Source organism: Helianthus annuus, chromosome 15 (genome assembly GCF_002127325.2).
Source record: "Helianthus annuus cultivar XRQ/B chromosome 15, HanXRQr2.0-SUNRISE, whole genome shotgun sequence".
In the NCBI taxonomy this organism is placed as follows: Eukaryota; Viridiplantae; Streptophyta; class Magnoliopsida; order Asterales; family Asteraceae; genus Helianthus; species Helianthus annuus.
The window spans coordinates 143,657,693-143,671,228 of NC_035447.2; the positions used below are offsets into that span (position 1 = coordinate 143,657,693).

The 13,536-nt window shown below is 38.1% G+C and overlaps 1 protein-coding gene across 2 annotated transcripts in view; it reads right to left on the reverse strand.

Annotated features, from left to right (window-relative positions):
• Positions 1–4,822: 4,822 nt before the first annotated feature.
• Positions 4,823–13,536, reverse strand: part of LOC110912627 — a 42,467-nt gene continuing 33,753 nt past the window's right edge. The window contains exons 4-5 of one of the 2 annotated variants that reach the window (XM_022157396.2): positions 7,883–7,963; positions 4,823–5,058 (exon numbers count right to left, since the gene is read on the reverse strand). In XM_022157396.2, the coding sequence (XP_022013088.1) occupies positions 4,987–5,058; positions 7,883–7,963 (153 nt within the window). In that variant the 3' untranslated portion in view covers positions 4,823–4,986. Of the gene's footprint in view, positions 5,059–7,331; positions 7,568–7,882; positions 7,964–13,536 lie in introns of those variants that run through there. The other variant, XM_022157395.1, reaches the window with a different exon arrangement.

Sequence of the window (13,536 nt, forward strand, 5' to 3'; positions counted from 1 at the left end):
TGCCAGGCTTGATATGTCACACCCCCCAAAATCCACACGCGGAGTATCACCGCTTGGGAGCGTGACTGACCAGGATCAAGCCACCAATCATATCGAACACAGCATTTAATAATAAAAGTAGATAATGTAATTCATCACGACATGATTGATGTTCAAAACCAAACATTGATTAAGTAGCGGAAGCATGTAAGTAAACCCAAAGTAAATAGTAATGTATGAAATGTCATAAGTGTTTAATTAAGCATTCATGATCCATGCTCCACAACGACCTGCTCCTCCTTGTGCAAGCTCCAAATATCTAACGACCTGCAAGGCATGTAACAGAGGATCAACAAACTAGTTGAGCGAGTTCACAGTTTATAGTTCAGTATTAGTAATAGTATAGTGAGCATTGTGTTCGTTCATTAAGTCATGTATCGTAATAGTTCGTATCGCGGCCCTTCAGGCATGTATGCGAAGATTAGGGAAAGTTCTCAAGTATTCTAGACTATGTATATTTGTATCGCGGCCACCCTGGCATGTGTGCGAAGTTTTAGTATATAGTTCGCGGCCTTTCCAAGGCATGTGTGCGAAGATCAGTCATAATATCGCGGCCAACCCCTGGCGTGTGTGCGAAGATCAGTTCAATTGGTATACTAGTCTAGGTCGTATCTCATCATTACCCTTCCTCACCCTGAGGACCATATCATTAAATTCTATCATCTGAGTAAGTACGAATAAATAATCCAAAAACCCATTCCCACCCTGGGAAACCCATGCCTTGGCTGTGTGAACTCACCTTGGTTTGCTCGGTGGGTGAATTCCCCGATATCCACCCTGCCCCTGACTGCCAGATGATTGCTGACTCGGATTCTGGTAGTCATTTGTCTTGCGCTGCTGAGACTGAACAGAAACTGATCCCTTGCTGGTATCCCCCTCCCATTTTCTCTTGTTGTCACTGGGAGTAGCAGAAGTAGTGACAGCAGTAGTGGTAGCGCTGATGCGTTTTGGCAGCTTATTCTGTTCCACTGCCTGATCCGTAATACGATGAGCAAGGCGCTGAATAGCCTGGATATTATCAAGATTAGCCGATGTCACGTGGCTCTGGATCTCTGGCGCTAACCCCTTGAGATACAACTCAATGCGCTTGACTGGAGGGTCCACCATAGTTGGACACAGAACGGCCAGCTCGTTTGACCTCTTAGTATAAGCTTCTATCTCTGACCCAGTCATTTTCAAATGGTAGAACTCATCTTCCAACTTGTGAATGTGTTCACGAGTGCAGTATTCCCTTTTGATCAATTCCTTGAAATCATTCCAAGGGGTGGCGTTAGCAGCTGCCAACCCTAGGATCTGTACTTGCGCGTTCCACCAAGTTAACGCGATTCCCTCCAAAGTACCAGTGGCGTACTTGACCCTGCGAGCCTCAGGGCATTCACACATTTCGAACACAGATTCTAGCTTCTCAAACCAATGGAGGAGTCCCACTGCCCCCTCGGTGCCACTGAATGAGCTTGGACGACAGTCCATGAAGTTCTTGAAAGTGCAGACAGGCTGCTGAGCGTGTTGACCTATTGTGTACGAATAGGACAAGGTTAATCACAAGAGTTAATGTAGGATCTAAAGATCCTAGTGTGAGTCTAAACTGCAGGGTATACTACCTGCTTGAGCAGCTGCAAGTGCCGCAGCAACTTGTTCATTAACGAAAGCCGTCAGCTGGGCTTGTGTCATGTTAATACGTCCGGCCATTGATCTTCACATCAAAGGCAACATAGGTGAGTGAGGTTCGCGAATGGTGCGATGACAGAAGAGTGTAAGCACATAGGTGTTCTTAAGCAATAACAAGTAGTGAGCAAAGTAATGTAAGCATACTGCGAGCAAAGTTCTATTCAATTCTAGCATGTAGGCAATAAACATAAACCTTATTAGCTAGGGTGTTGAGTCTTGCACGTGGAGCGAAGCGTCGTTGTGGATCGTTGAGAGCACTGTTCTGGTTATAGTCTGGTTTTAATAAAAACGTTTTCCCATATTAAAACCAAGTTCTCTATAACCAATGGCTCTGATACCAATCTGTCACACCCCCAAAATCCACACGCGGAGTATCACCGCTTGGGAGCGTGACTGACCAGGATCAAGCCACCAATCATATCGAACACAGCATTTAAGAATAAAAGTAGATAATGTAATTCATCACGACATGATTGATGTTCAAAACCAAACATTGATTAAGTAGCGGAAGCATGTAAGTAAACCCAAAGTAAATAGTAATGTATGAAATGTCATAAGTGTTTAATTAAGCATTCATGATCCATGCTCCACAACGACCTGCTCCTCCTTGTGCAAGCTCTAAATATCTAACGACCTGCAAGGCATGTAACAGAGGATCAACAAACTAGTTGAGCGAGTTCACAGTTTATAGTTCAGTATTAGTAATAGTATAGTGAGCATTGTGTTCGTTCATTAAATCATGTATCGTAATAGTTCGTATCGCGGCCCTTCAGGCATGTATGCGAAGATTAGGGAAAGTTCTCAAGTATTCTAGACTATGTATACTTGTATCGCGGCCACCCTGGCATGTGTGCGAAGTTTTAGTATATAGTTCGCGGCCTTTACAAGGCATGTGTGCGAAGATCAGTCATAATATCGCGGCCAACCCCTGGCGTGTGTGCGAAGATCAGTTCAATTGGTATACTAGTCTAGGTCGTATCTCATCATTACCCTTCCTCACCCTGAGGACCATATCATTAAATTCTATCATCTGAGTAAGTACGAATAAATAATCCAAAAACCCATTCCCACCCTGGGAAACCCATGCCTTGGCTGTGTGAACTCACCTTGGTTTGCTCGGTAAGATTAGCTACTTGATTTAACAGTGATTAAGCGCGCCCTAACATGGGTACATATAACAATCAGTTTCATGTGCATACCTCCTACGTAACACGCGTACGATTAATTCACATAATACTCAGTCACATGCTACACACCATTCTAAATCCCCATAAAAACCTCAATATTCATACAAAAAAAACTATGATAATCAAGGAGAGATAAAAGAGGTGTGTGCTAGCTAGCTAAATTAAATGAGGTGCTAGCTTGCTTGGTTTTTCTAAAGCTCGAATATTAGTAAGGAAAGAGAATTGAGGTGTGAGCTAGCTAGGTTATAAATTGTGGTGGCTTCTTGCTAGCTTGGTAAATGAAAATGTGTTTCACGGTTCATACATTAATGTCAAACCATAAAAAAAAGAACTCGGACTCCTATATATATAAAAGAAGTTCGGACATGGCACCTAGCATTTAAAAGTCGGATCCCCTCATCTCATAACAAGGTCGTACCCCTTTAATGCTATAAAAGTCGGACTAGATGGCTCCCCCTAAAACTCGGATCCTTTCACTAGTTTAAAAGTCGGACAAGGACAAAGGGTGTGAAACTCGGACCAAAGGGTTTTAGGGATTAAGTGTCGGACTCCACTTACTACCATAAAAGTCTCACACCTTTTTTTTATACATCAAAACTCGGACAACACAAGGTGGGGGGGGGGGGAACTCGGACCCCCTTGATGATTAACAAAGTCGGATAGTAACAACATATCAAATAAAAGTCGGACTACATCACATACAAATTAAGGTCGGACATGTGTTTAGCTTACAAAAGTCGGATTTCTTATGCATTGCACAAAGGTCGGACCTTGTGGTCCTTGTAAAGATCGGACCACATAATTATAGGTTAAAGGTCGGTCATACTTGGTTAATTAAAAGCTCGGACAATAACATATATATAAAGATCGGACCTCATTAAACATATAGAAACTCGGATAGCATACAACTTTAAATACTCGGACATAATATCATCAAACAAAGTCGGACTTACAAACTATCAAAATCAATCAACAGTTAATCATGCAATTCATTGAAACAGTTACGTTTCCTTTGGTTTGCTCGACCAGAAAACCCTAATTCGTGGCGTCATAGTGCAGTAATCGAATAGATCATTAACAGTTCTAACCTCATGCAACCTAATCATCAAGAAAATAATTATACGACAACAACCCTATTCATATCTCAATGGTCAGAGTCAAAAAAAAAAAAAAAAACACAGAACATTACAGAATTTAGCATGTGAAGAACTAGGGTTTACATGATCAATCAATCAACAATTAATCACAAACAATGATTAAATCATTACCTTGATTTGATTCTAGATGGATTGGTACTCAAACTTGATGCAAAAGAACTTGTGAATCCAAGAATGATGAGAAGATGGTTGTAGAGAGGATTAGGGAATGTGAGGGTACGTGTTTTGATTCTTGTGATGATTAGTGAATAATTAGGAAAAGAGATTAGGGTTAAGTATCTCTAGAATTTCACTAATTACCCTCTACCTCCCCAAGTATCATATTTCACACATGTACACCATCTCATAACAATTTCATAGTTTCACCACCAAGTTTACATATTTGACAAGTTTATCACAATTAACACATAACCACGCCTAATCACACAATACACTTCATTGTATCAAAACGTTACAGTTCCATAGCCAATTATTTGAGCAATTAAACCACTAACAATACATGAACGTGCAATAAATGCGAAGTAGAAATCTTGGAAATTCGAGTTGTCACATGATAGCTTGATCTCTATATTATTTGTGAAAATAATTATATTACTTTTGTGGGTTGGAATTAACTTTTTATAATTTGTTTTTATAGTTACTATTTATAATATGGGTTTTGAACTTGTTCTTCATAAATTCCCAGCCTGTTGACCGAGTACAAATAACTTCATTGGATTAAGGATATTTATAGAAGAATCTTGCAAATTATAATCTTTTGCACTAGGTATGTCGTAAGAAATTTATAAAGAAAATAAATTGCAAACTATAATTGTATCATATATGAGAAAAACAAGAAACACAAACCACTGAATGTTTTACATATTTCACTAATTAAACAATACAAATGAGCAAAATATCCAGATCACTTGTGAAGATTATATAACAGTCACTAATCAGTATGGAGCATCTATGTTCTTGTTCAGTTCCTCTAGTTTTCTCATCCTTACATCACTTTCTTTCACCAACTGAAAAAAAAATGTTAAAATTTTAGCAATGAGGAAATTGCGGGTTTCAGTACATGTTGTTTAGTGGTTATTACTATTATTTACAAAATTCAAATGTCTTGCAATTTTAATACCAAGGTTTCTATTTTATTGCGGTTTTGGTCCATCACACTAACTCCATCTAACGTATAGTTAAATCCTTATCACATGAGAGGCATGTGCAGGATATTTTGATAAATAACGGTTCATGAGAGGCATGTAAGCAAAATGTTGGTAATAAAATAACCATTCGCAGTGAAGGTGGGTTAACTTTGGTGTTTGCCTTTTGGTTTATGTTTCCTGGTTCTTGTTAGTTTACCACTTTTCTGATCTGACCTTAGTTGTTTCTAACGATCCATCTTCATGTCGGAATAACGAGTCAATGGTTTTGACTCGCGCCAGATATGTATAAAAGATTATGCTTTTGGTATGGGCTCGGATAAAAAGGGATGAGTTAAATTTGGATAATAGATTAACCCAAGTGAAATGCATTTAGCAGTTTGGGTAAAACGGTCATTCGAGCCAAGGACAAGTCCATTATGCGGAAATGGATTACATTGACTAAAATTACCCGGGTAATGGGTCGGGCAAACAACCCCTAGGGGTAGATTAAAATGAGTCCCATAATTGTGTCGGTCTTTTAGTAACATTAAAATGAGAGGCGTAGACCTTTTGATTTATGTCTCTTAACGGGTCATTTTGGTAAAATGTCATACCAAAGGGTAAAATTGGAATATAAAGGTTTTACGAGAATAAACCACCACAAAGGAAGTTATGGTGGAAGATATTATGAAAATCTTGATAAAGAAGTAGGATGCATGAGCTAGAATGCGAAATGCCTACTAACAGTTCGGTTGATTAATTAACTTCAAACCGAAATAGTGATTTAAAAGAAAACACATTTTCAGCTGATACGGCCGGGTGAAAACCTGACCCGGCCGGGTAAGGGTGCTGAAAAAAAAAAAAAAAAAAAGACACGTTTCAGTTAACACGGCCAGGTGGAAACCTAACCCGGCCGGGTAAGGAGGCTACACAAAAAAAATGTGTGCTTAATGTTTTCATTCCAATGTTTCTATTACTAATCGTTTGACCGCATAACTTAAACACTAATTGTTTTTAGTGTTTATGGCAGGCTTTCACTAAGGCGAGAACTGGACGGACAAACGGCCAAGCACACGAAGAACCGAACACTCCTGAACCACCATTTCCTCGGGGAACATCCCTTCGGGAGAATTAAAGCATGATCATGCATGTCAAAGTTTATGAACTTATAAACTCGACTAATGTAAAATGTAAAATGATTGTTCTAATATCCGTATGTCGATTTGTCTGGGTTATCAGATAACTCAGACTCCTATGTTAATTGTAAAAAAAAATTGGGACCAAATTATCCATGTTTTTATTAAAATATAGAAAACGGGTTAGAGTGTTACATCTATAACATATAGGAGTGGTCAATTGGTCTGGGTTCAAAGTTTTATGGAAAAAGGGAAAGTGGTTTTCAGTTTGTTAGCTTTATGGTGAATTTCAAATTGGTTTTTAATTTTTTGGTCATTTTCCCTACAATTTTTTAGCTAGAAAAATATAGATTTTTCAGGGTTTATTTTTTATTTTAGTATGGCTTTGAAAAAAAAAATTGATTTTTAATTGTTTTGTTGCAAATGCGTAGCTAACTTTACTAAAGCATAATCGGGAAATGGCGTAGGAAAAGCGTTGCAAAATTCTGACACCTTATTTTCATACGAAGTACGTTAAAAATTGCATAGTAAATGCGTAGTAAGCAGTTTCCAACGGGGCTTTTTCAAACATCAATGTTTTGTTGGAAATTTGCTACGCATTTGTAATGAAAAAAGTGCGTTAGAAAAAACCAAATTTCTAGTAGTGACATAACCTATTAGGTTAAACTATTTTGCTGTGCTAACCTACGTTGTAAGAGAGCAGAAAAACTATGAGATAATCTTTCAAATGAGTTTGAAAGACTTCCCATGTGATTCTAGTATTTGATTTAGGCCCCCCAAAATGATTCAGCTGCCAGGCTTGATATCTTGATCTCTATATTATTTGTGAAAATAATTATTTTACTTTTGTGGGTTGGAATTAACTTTTTATAATTTGTTTTTATAATTGCTATTTATAATATGGGTTTTGAACTTGTTCATATATTCACAGCCTGTTGACCGAGTACAAACAACTTCATTGGATTAAGGATATTTATAGAAGAATCTTGCAAATTATAATCTTTTGCACTAGGTATGTCGTAAGAAATTTATAAAGAAAATAAATTGCACACTATAATTGTATCATTTATGAGAAAAACAAGAAACACAAACCACTGAATGTTTTACATATTTCACTAATTAAACAATACAAATGAGCAAAATATCCAGATCACCTGTGAAGATTATATAAGAGTCACTAATCAGTATGAAGGATCTATGTTCTTGTTCAGCTCCTCTAGTTTTCTCATCCTTACATCACTTTCTTTCACCAACTGAAAAAAAAAATGTTAAAATTTTAGCAATGAGTAAATTGCGGTTTCGGTCCATGTTGTTTAGTGGTTATTACTATTATTTACAAAATTCAAAGGTTTCTATTTTATTGCGGTTTTGGTCCATCACACGTGCTCCATCTAACTTATTTTAAAGTTGTAGTATAATTTCGAGAAATGGTTGTCATCACATTTATCTCATTATTTCCTTGCTGAAATTTTTTTTAACTTTACAAATAGAAAATGTTTACGGGCAAATACCCGACCTGTATCATTTGGAGTGTCAACTCAAATAATGAAATTTGTTTCTGAATTTACCTCCATTAACGCGGCGGTTAGTTGATTCTTTTCGTTGTTCTTGCGGTTGAAAGCCTCCAATGCTTCTTTATATTCTTTTTCCTGTTCTCACGTTATAAAATAAATCATTATACATACACAAATGCATGCAGGGATTTATGTACAACACGAAAGAACTTCTTATTTTAAGAGTTAAATGTGATTTTAGTCCCAGTGTTAATTCATTTTGTCAGTTTAGTTCAAATGTTTTATTTTTGACTGTAGGTTCAAAAAAGTTTCACCGTTGTCATTTTAGTCACTGGGTTAATTTCAACGAGAAGGGTAATTCGGTCATTTTATATAGTCGAATTGCACTTCTAGTTAACACAATTACATATAAAATGAGTGAATTGCCCTTCTCGTTAACAGAAAAATGGATGAAGTTAACCAGTTGACTAAAATGGCAATGACGAAACCTTTTTGGACTCATAGGCAAAAAATGAAACATTTAGACTAAATTGGCAAAATGCCTCAAACCAGTGGAACTAAAATGGCATTTAACGCTTATTTTAATCTTAAAAATTTTTTAAATAATAGAAATGCAATGTTTATTTGTTTCTTTTAAGTATTACATATATGGTGAGGATCATCTAGAATCCACCATTTATCACGTAAACCACGAGAACCATTTATGAACACACCCAAAACTACCTTAAAACCTTAAAAACCTTAAAAAACACACATTTTTTAAAATTCTATTAAAATCGAAACTTTTTATTAATAATTTTTTTATTAATAAAGAGTCGCGATTTAAATGTAAAAATTAAAATAAATAATAAAAAAATATTTTTGTAACATTTAGTTTTGGGGTTTAGCTTTAGGGTTTGTATTTTAGCTTCAGTGAGGCTGGGGTGGGGATTTAGGTTTTTGGATGGTGATGGATGGGGATTTATTACAATCTCCATCTCAATGGCAAACTTGTATTTTTTTTCATGTCGGAATATAATCAACTCATTCTCTCTCTCTCTTTTCATTTAGTTTTTCTCTCTATCTCTCTCTTCTCATCACACAATGAAGATCCAATCTCAGATCTTAAAGGCCTGAATGATGGTTCGAATGTCTTTGACGGTGATGGTGCTCGCTGATGACGATGATGGTCATGCTCACCAACGACGGTGGTTCGACGGTGATGGTTATGTTCTCTGACGACAGCAGTTCGACGGATATGGTCATTTTCTCAGCTTCTTCACTTTTTTAGAGAGAGAAAAAAAGAGATTTAGAGAGAGATTGTGGGTGGAATGCTCGTGATGATGTGGGATAACGGTGGTACATCATCGGTACGGGTGCAAACCCAGATCTATATGTAACCAAGTTTATTTATTTTCTTAAAAATGGATGGCTATTTTTTAGTCGTATGAAGTTTGTTTATAGTTAAATCAGTAGGAAACCGTTCGTATAAAATAAAATAAAATAAAATAAAACTTTTATTAACTTGAATTACAATACAGAAAATAAGAAAGCAGTAAATTACAATACTGTTACAACTGAAACAAAAAGAAAAACAAGAACAAGTTACAAAATAGAAAGGAGTTCTTGGCCGAGGATCGTGTTAGACACGAGTCCCTTAAAACAAATTTCGAGTCTCCCAAGAGAACTCATTTGTTTCCAGGATACAACAGCCTAAACAGTTGTATTGCCGGAGTTGACGAAAAACCAGAAGCTGTACCTTGAAACAAGAAGAAATAAGAAAAAAATCTGTAGAGAAAGTTTAGCATGTGTTGGTGTTTTTCGGTGTGTCTTCTGCAACTGTTTGTCCTCCTATTTATACTGCATGTTTGGATGAAACATAAAAATGAATTAAATGGGAGAATTAAATTGCATTAAACGTCTTCAATGCACTTTAATTCTCAGTCAAAACCGTTGACTCGTCTGTTTTAAATGTTGAAGTGAAATTGTTCTGTCATTAAAGTCTGGAAGCTTCTGCGTGCGCATGCGTAGGACAGACAGTCTGGTGCGCGCCATTTTGACTCAGTTTCATGCGCGCGTGCGCATGTATGAGACTCCGATGCGCATGCGCCATTTTGGCTCACTTTCATGTGCGATCATACAAGGGTGCACCATCCATGCGCGCGCACAGGTATGCACCACTCATGCGTGCGTGCGCCACGTCACCAGTGAACCTATATGATCATGCCACACGGTCGTGCCGTATTGGCTCACTTTGGTGCGCCGTGCACGTCACATCAGTATCCATGCGCCACTGCGCGCTGACCTACCTGGTAATGCACCATGTACCCGTGCGCCCGTCTGCCATGTCATGCGCCACTGCGTGCAGACCAGCCTGGTCCTTTCATCCTCTGTGTTGAGCCACACGCATGCGGTCAAAAATACAAAGGCGTGTGATTGCATATGTGTGTAGCTTTCGTCATGTATTGAGTCTTATTTTGTTATGTATTTTATTGTATGTTTTAGATTCTATTTCGCATCGAAATGGACGGGATTTCAATGTAAATGGCTCATTCGTACGAAAGGCACTTTCGTGCGAATGGGACATAAGCCCATTTCGTGCGAACCGCCCATTTCGTGCGAACCACCCATTTGCCCATGTTGTGTTCGTACGAGTCTGTTCGCCTATAAATGGGGGTGTTGGGCTGGTCATTTGTAACTTTGGCCACTTTGAAGCGAAGCTCTGCCAAAATCGTTTCTCGGCATTGTAATAGCTTTCAATAAATTGAAACGATAGTTCAACGGTATTATTGTGTGTTTGTTCACTTTATACTTGAATTCCGCACAAGATATGAAGATCTACTAACCGGTCGGAGCATTCGGAGCACCGAAATACTCCTCACATTTTTGTTAATTGGAAATTTAAACAACCCGAATTGAAGCGTCATTTTCATCGTTTGGAGCACGTTTCGAGGTAAATTTTACATCAATGGACTCGTATCGTCGTTCTGATCAAAAGCCATAAAAAACTGTTTGTAATTGTGAAAAAAAAAACATAACTCCATTATGTTTTTTTTAACGGGGGACCGGTGTAGGAAAAATAGGTGAAATGTGGGACTGTTGGGGGGGGGGGGGAATATTTAAAGGTGGGACTGCCAATAGCCAATGACCTCTAGATGGGATTATTACAGGCCAATCATACTTGGACACCCCTAAATGTCCTAAAATATACTGGACGCGAGAAACGAGCCCGAAATACCCTTATACTTATAAAATTCAAGGAAAACAAAGTCTGGGTGTCGCTCGCGGGCCCCGACCCACTGCTCAGGATCTGTCGCGAGGCGCGACGGCCGAGACTTGCCAGACACACAATGCCGACACGTGTCGACACGTGTCGAAGCTAGACTCGTTGACTCGACTAAGCTAGGGTGTAGCCTAGAGTCCTCGCGGGCCGCGAAGACCGAAGCTTAGGCTTACGCGGGGCGCGAGCCGCCTTAAATCTGGCCTATAAATAGGATCGATCGGCTTCAGTTGAATTCGTTCATTTCTGAATTTCTCTCTCAATATTCAGTAGGCAAATATTATACCCAGGCATAATACCCACTATAAAGTGAAGCTCTGCCTCGTTGTAAGTATTATAACCCTGCTATTACCCTACACGATCGATTTAGGGCTACGTAACGCATGTCAAGGCTCTGCCTGACTCAGTCTTTGGAATTTTGTCTCATGTTATACTCGATTGATCTAGGATTCTGTAATGCATGTTAAAGCTCTGCCTAACTCAGTCATTAGAATTCTATCTTGAGTTGTACGGTTAATGTGATTTGGGTTATTTTACTAACACGTGTGCATTGTTTAATTTTATAGATAATAACTAGGAGATTCCTAGGAAGCTTTATTTTTATCTAGGTAAACAATATGAGTATATTCTCTTTTTGTCACTTTTTTAAATATATTTTTGTGAGTCAAAATCTTTTACCAAAACCTCAAATGTTTTAAATTACACTTAACAGTAATTGAGTATTTGTGATTCTACAATTACTGCCGGTATGTTGGGGTTTTGTATACAAAATGTGAAAGACGTTACCATTGGACAAAGAATTAGCCAATGAGTAATATAACCCACAAGTCAAGTGTTGACAGTAGTACTGAATGAGTAATTGAGTAGATATAAGCAAATGTAATTACGGATGCCCTCAATTCTGTGAAGTTATAAAACTGTTTTGATTAAACTGGGATGCACTCGCCAATATTTCTTGCACGTGTTTCAGGTAACTAAATTTGAAAGTCAATAGAAGCCAGCTGGAAAGCACTGAAGGCTTGGAAAAGTGGCTATAAAAGTTACCTAAATAAAAAAGGAGTTTTTATTATTAATAATTAGGGTTTATCCCTACAAATGTACTATCAAATGAACTTGGGTCCTATCCCAATGATTTATTATTATAAAAAGTTTGGTGTTTAACTCTGATAAAAAAATTTCCTAACTACGGTCCTGTTGTATTCCGCTGCTAAATTAATAAACACCGATACCACTGATCTGGATCTCGCGGCGCCCGCTCCCGGGGTAGGGGTCAGGGGTTGCGACAGAGGGTGGTATCAGAGCTACAACCACTGGTTTAAGCCAAAGAAGTGTTCTGCTGACACTTAAATTCTGTGTTAGGAAATAACTTACGTGTAAATATTATTTTGTGTTATTTGACTATTTGTTAGTTTAGAGTATGAGTGAGCAAGGAACTTAGGACGCTTATCGTCACTTAGATAGTTCACCAAAAGATGAGGGAACATCATCTCAATCTAATCCCTCGGGATTCTCAGCCGATACTGAGGAAGGGATATTTATATTTAAGGGACAGTCTGAGGAACCCTTTACTACTAAAAAGAGAGGTTGGTTTAATAGAGGAACACATGAGAGAAGAAAAAGAATGAAGAAGTTACAACAATAGAGAGCGATAGTCAGAGCTAATAGGGAAGCAAATGCGCAAACTCAGGAAACAGTCAATAGGCCACCTTGGGAAGTGGAACTAGATAGAGAGCTGGCTGATTTTCATATGTTAGCCACTACAGCAGTAGACTCTAACCTAAACCAAATAGCCGAACCGCCACTGTTACCTTTATTCCCAGACCAACAAATGCTAGAACCTGACCAGGAAGACCAGTTTCCAATCCCAGATGTAGATCCCTATGAGATTCCCAGAATTCCCCCACCAAACCCCATAGCTCAGTACACTAACCTTAACCCTTTAGATCCCTTTTGGAGTAGCGAATGGTGGACGCAGAGTGTGATACACAATCTACCCTTTTGGACAACCTATCCCTCGACACCCTTTTCCAATACCAGCACCCATGCCACCTATGAGCCAGGAAAATTTGGAAGAACCTCGCTCATTGGGTGACGAATTAGTGGAGGAAGGAGATAGAATTCGTCAAATAGGAGAGAAGCTTATGTGGAAACATGTCGAGCGTGATATAGATGATTAGATACATGATACCTAGAAAATGCCTAGATATATGTGTGTAATTTTGTATTTTGATAAAAAAAATCTATAGATAGACAAAAATCACATAACTATTAGTATATTTGATTTCCAGTTGTAGTTTGTAATAGATGCATATATATAGAAAGAGTAAAAGTCACAATGATCGATGTTTTTGATCAAATTGTTTGTGTAATCGTGTATAAATATGTTGTACAATATTCACAATTCAGATGGACAACGAAGTAAATCAGGAAAATCAGAATAATGAGAATA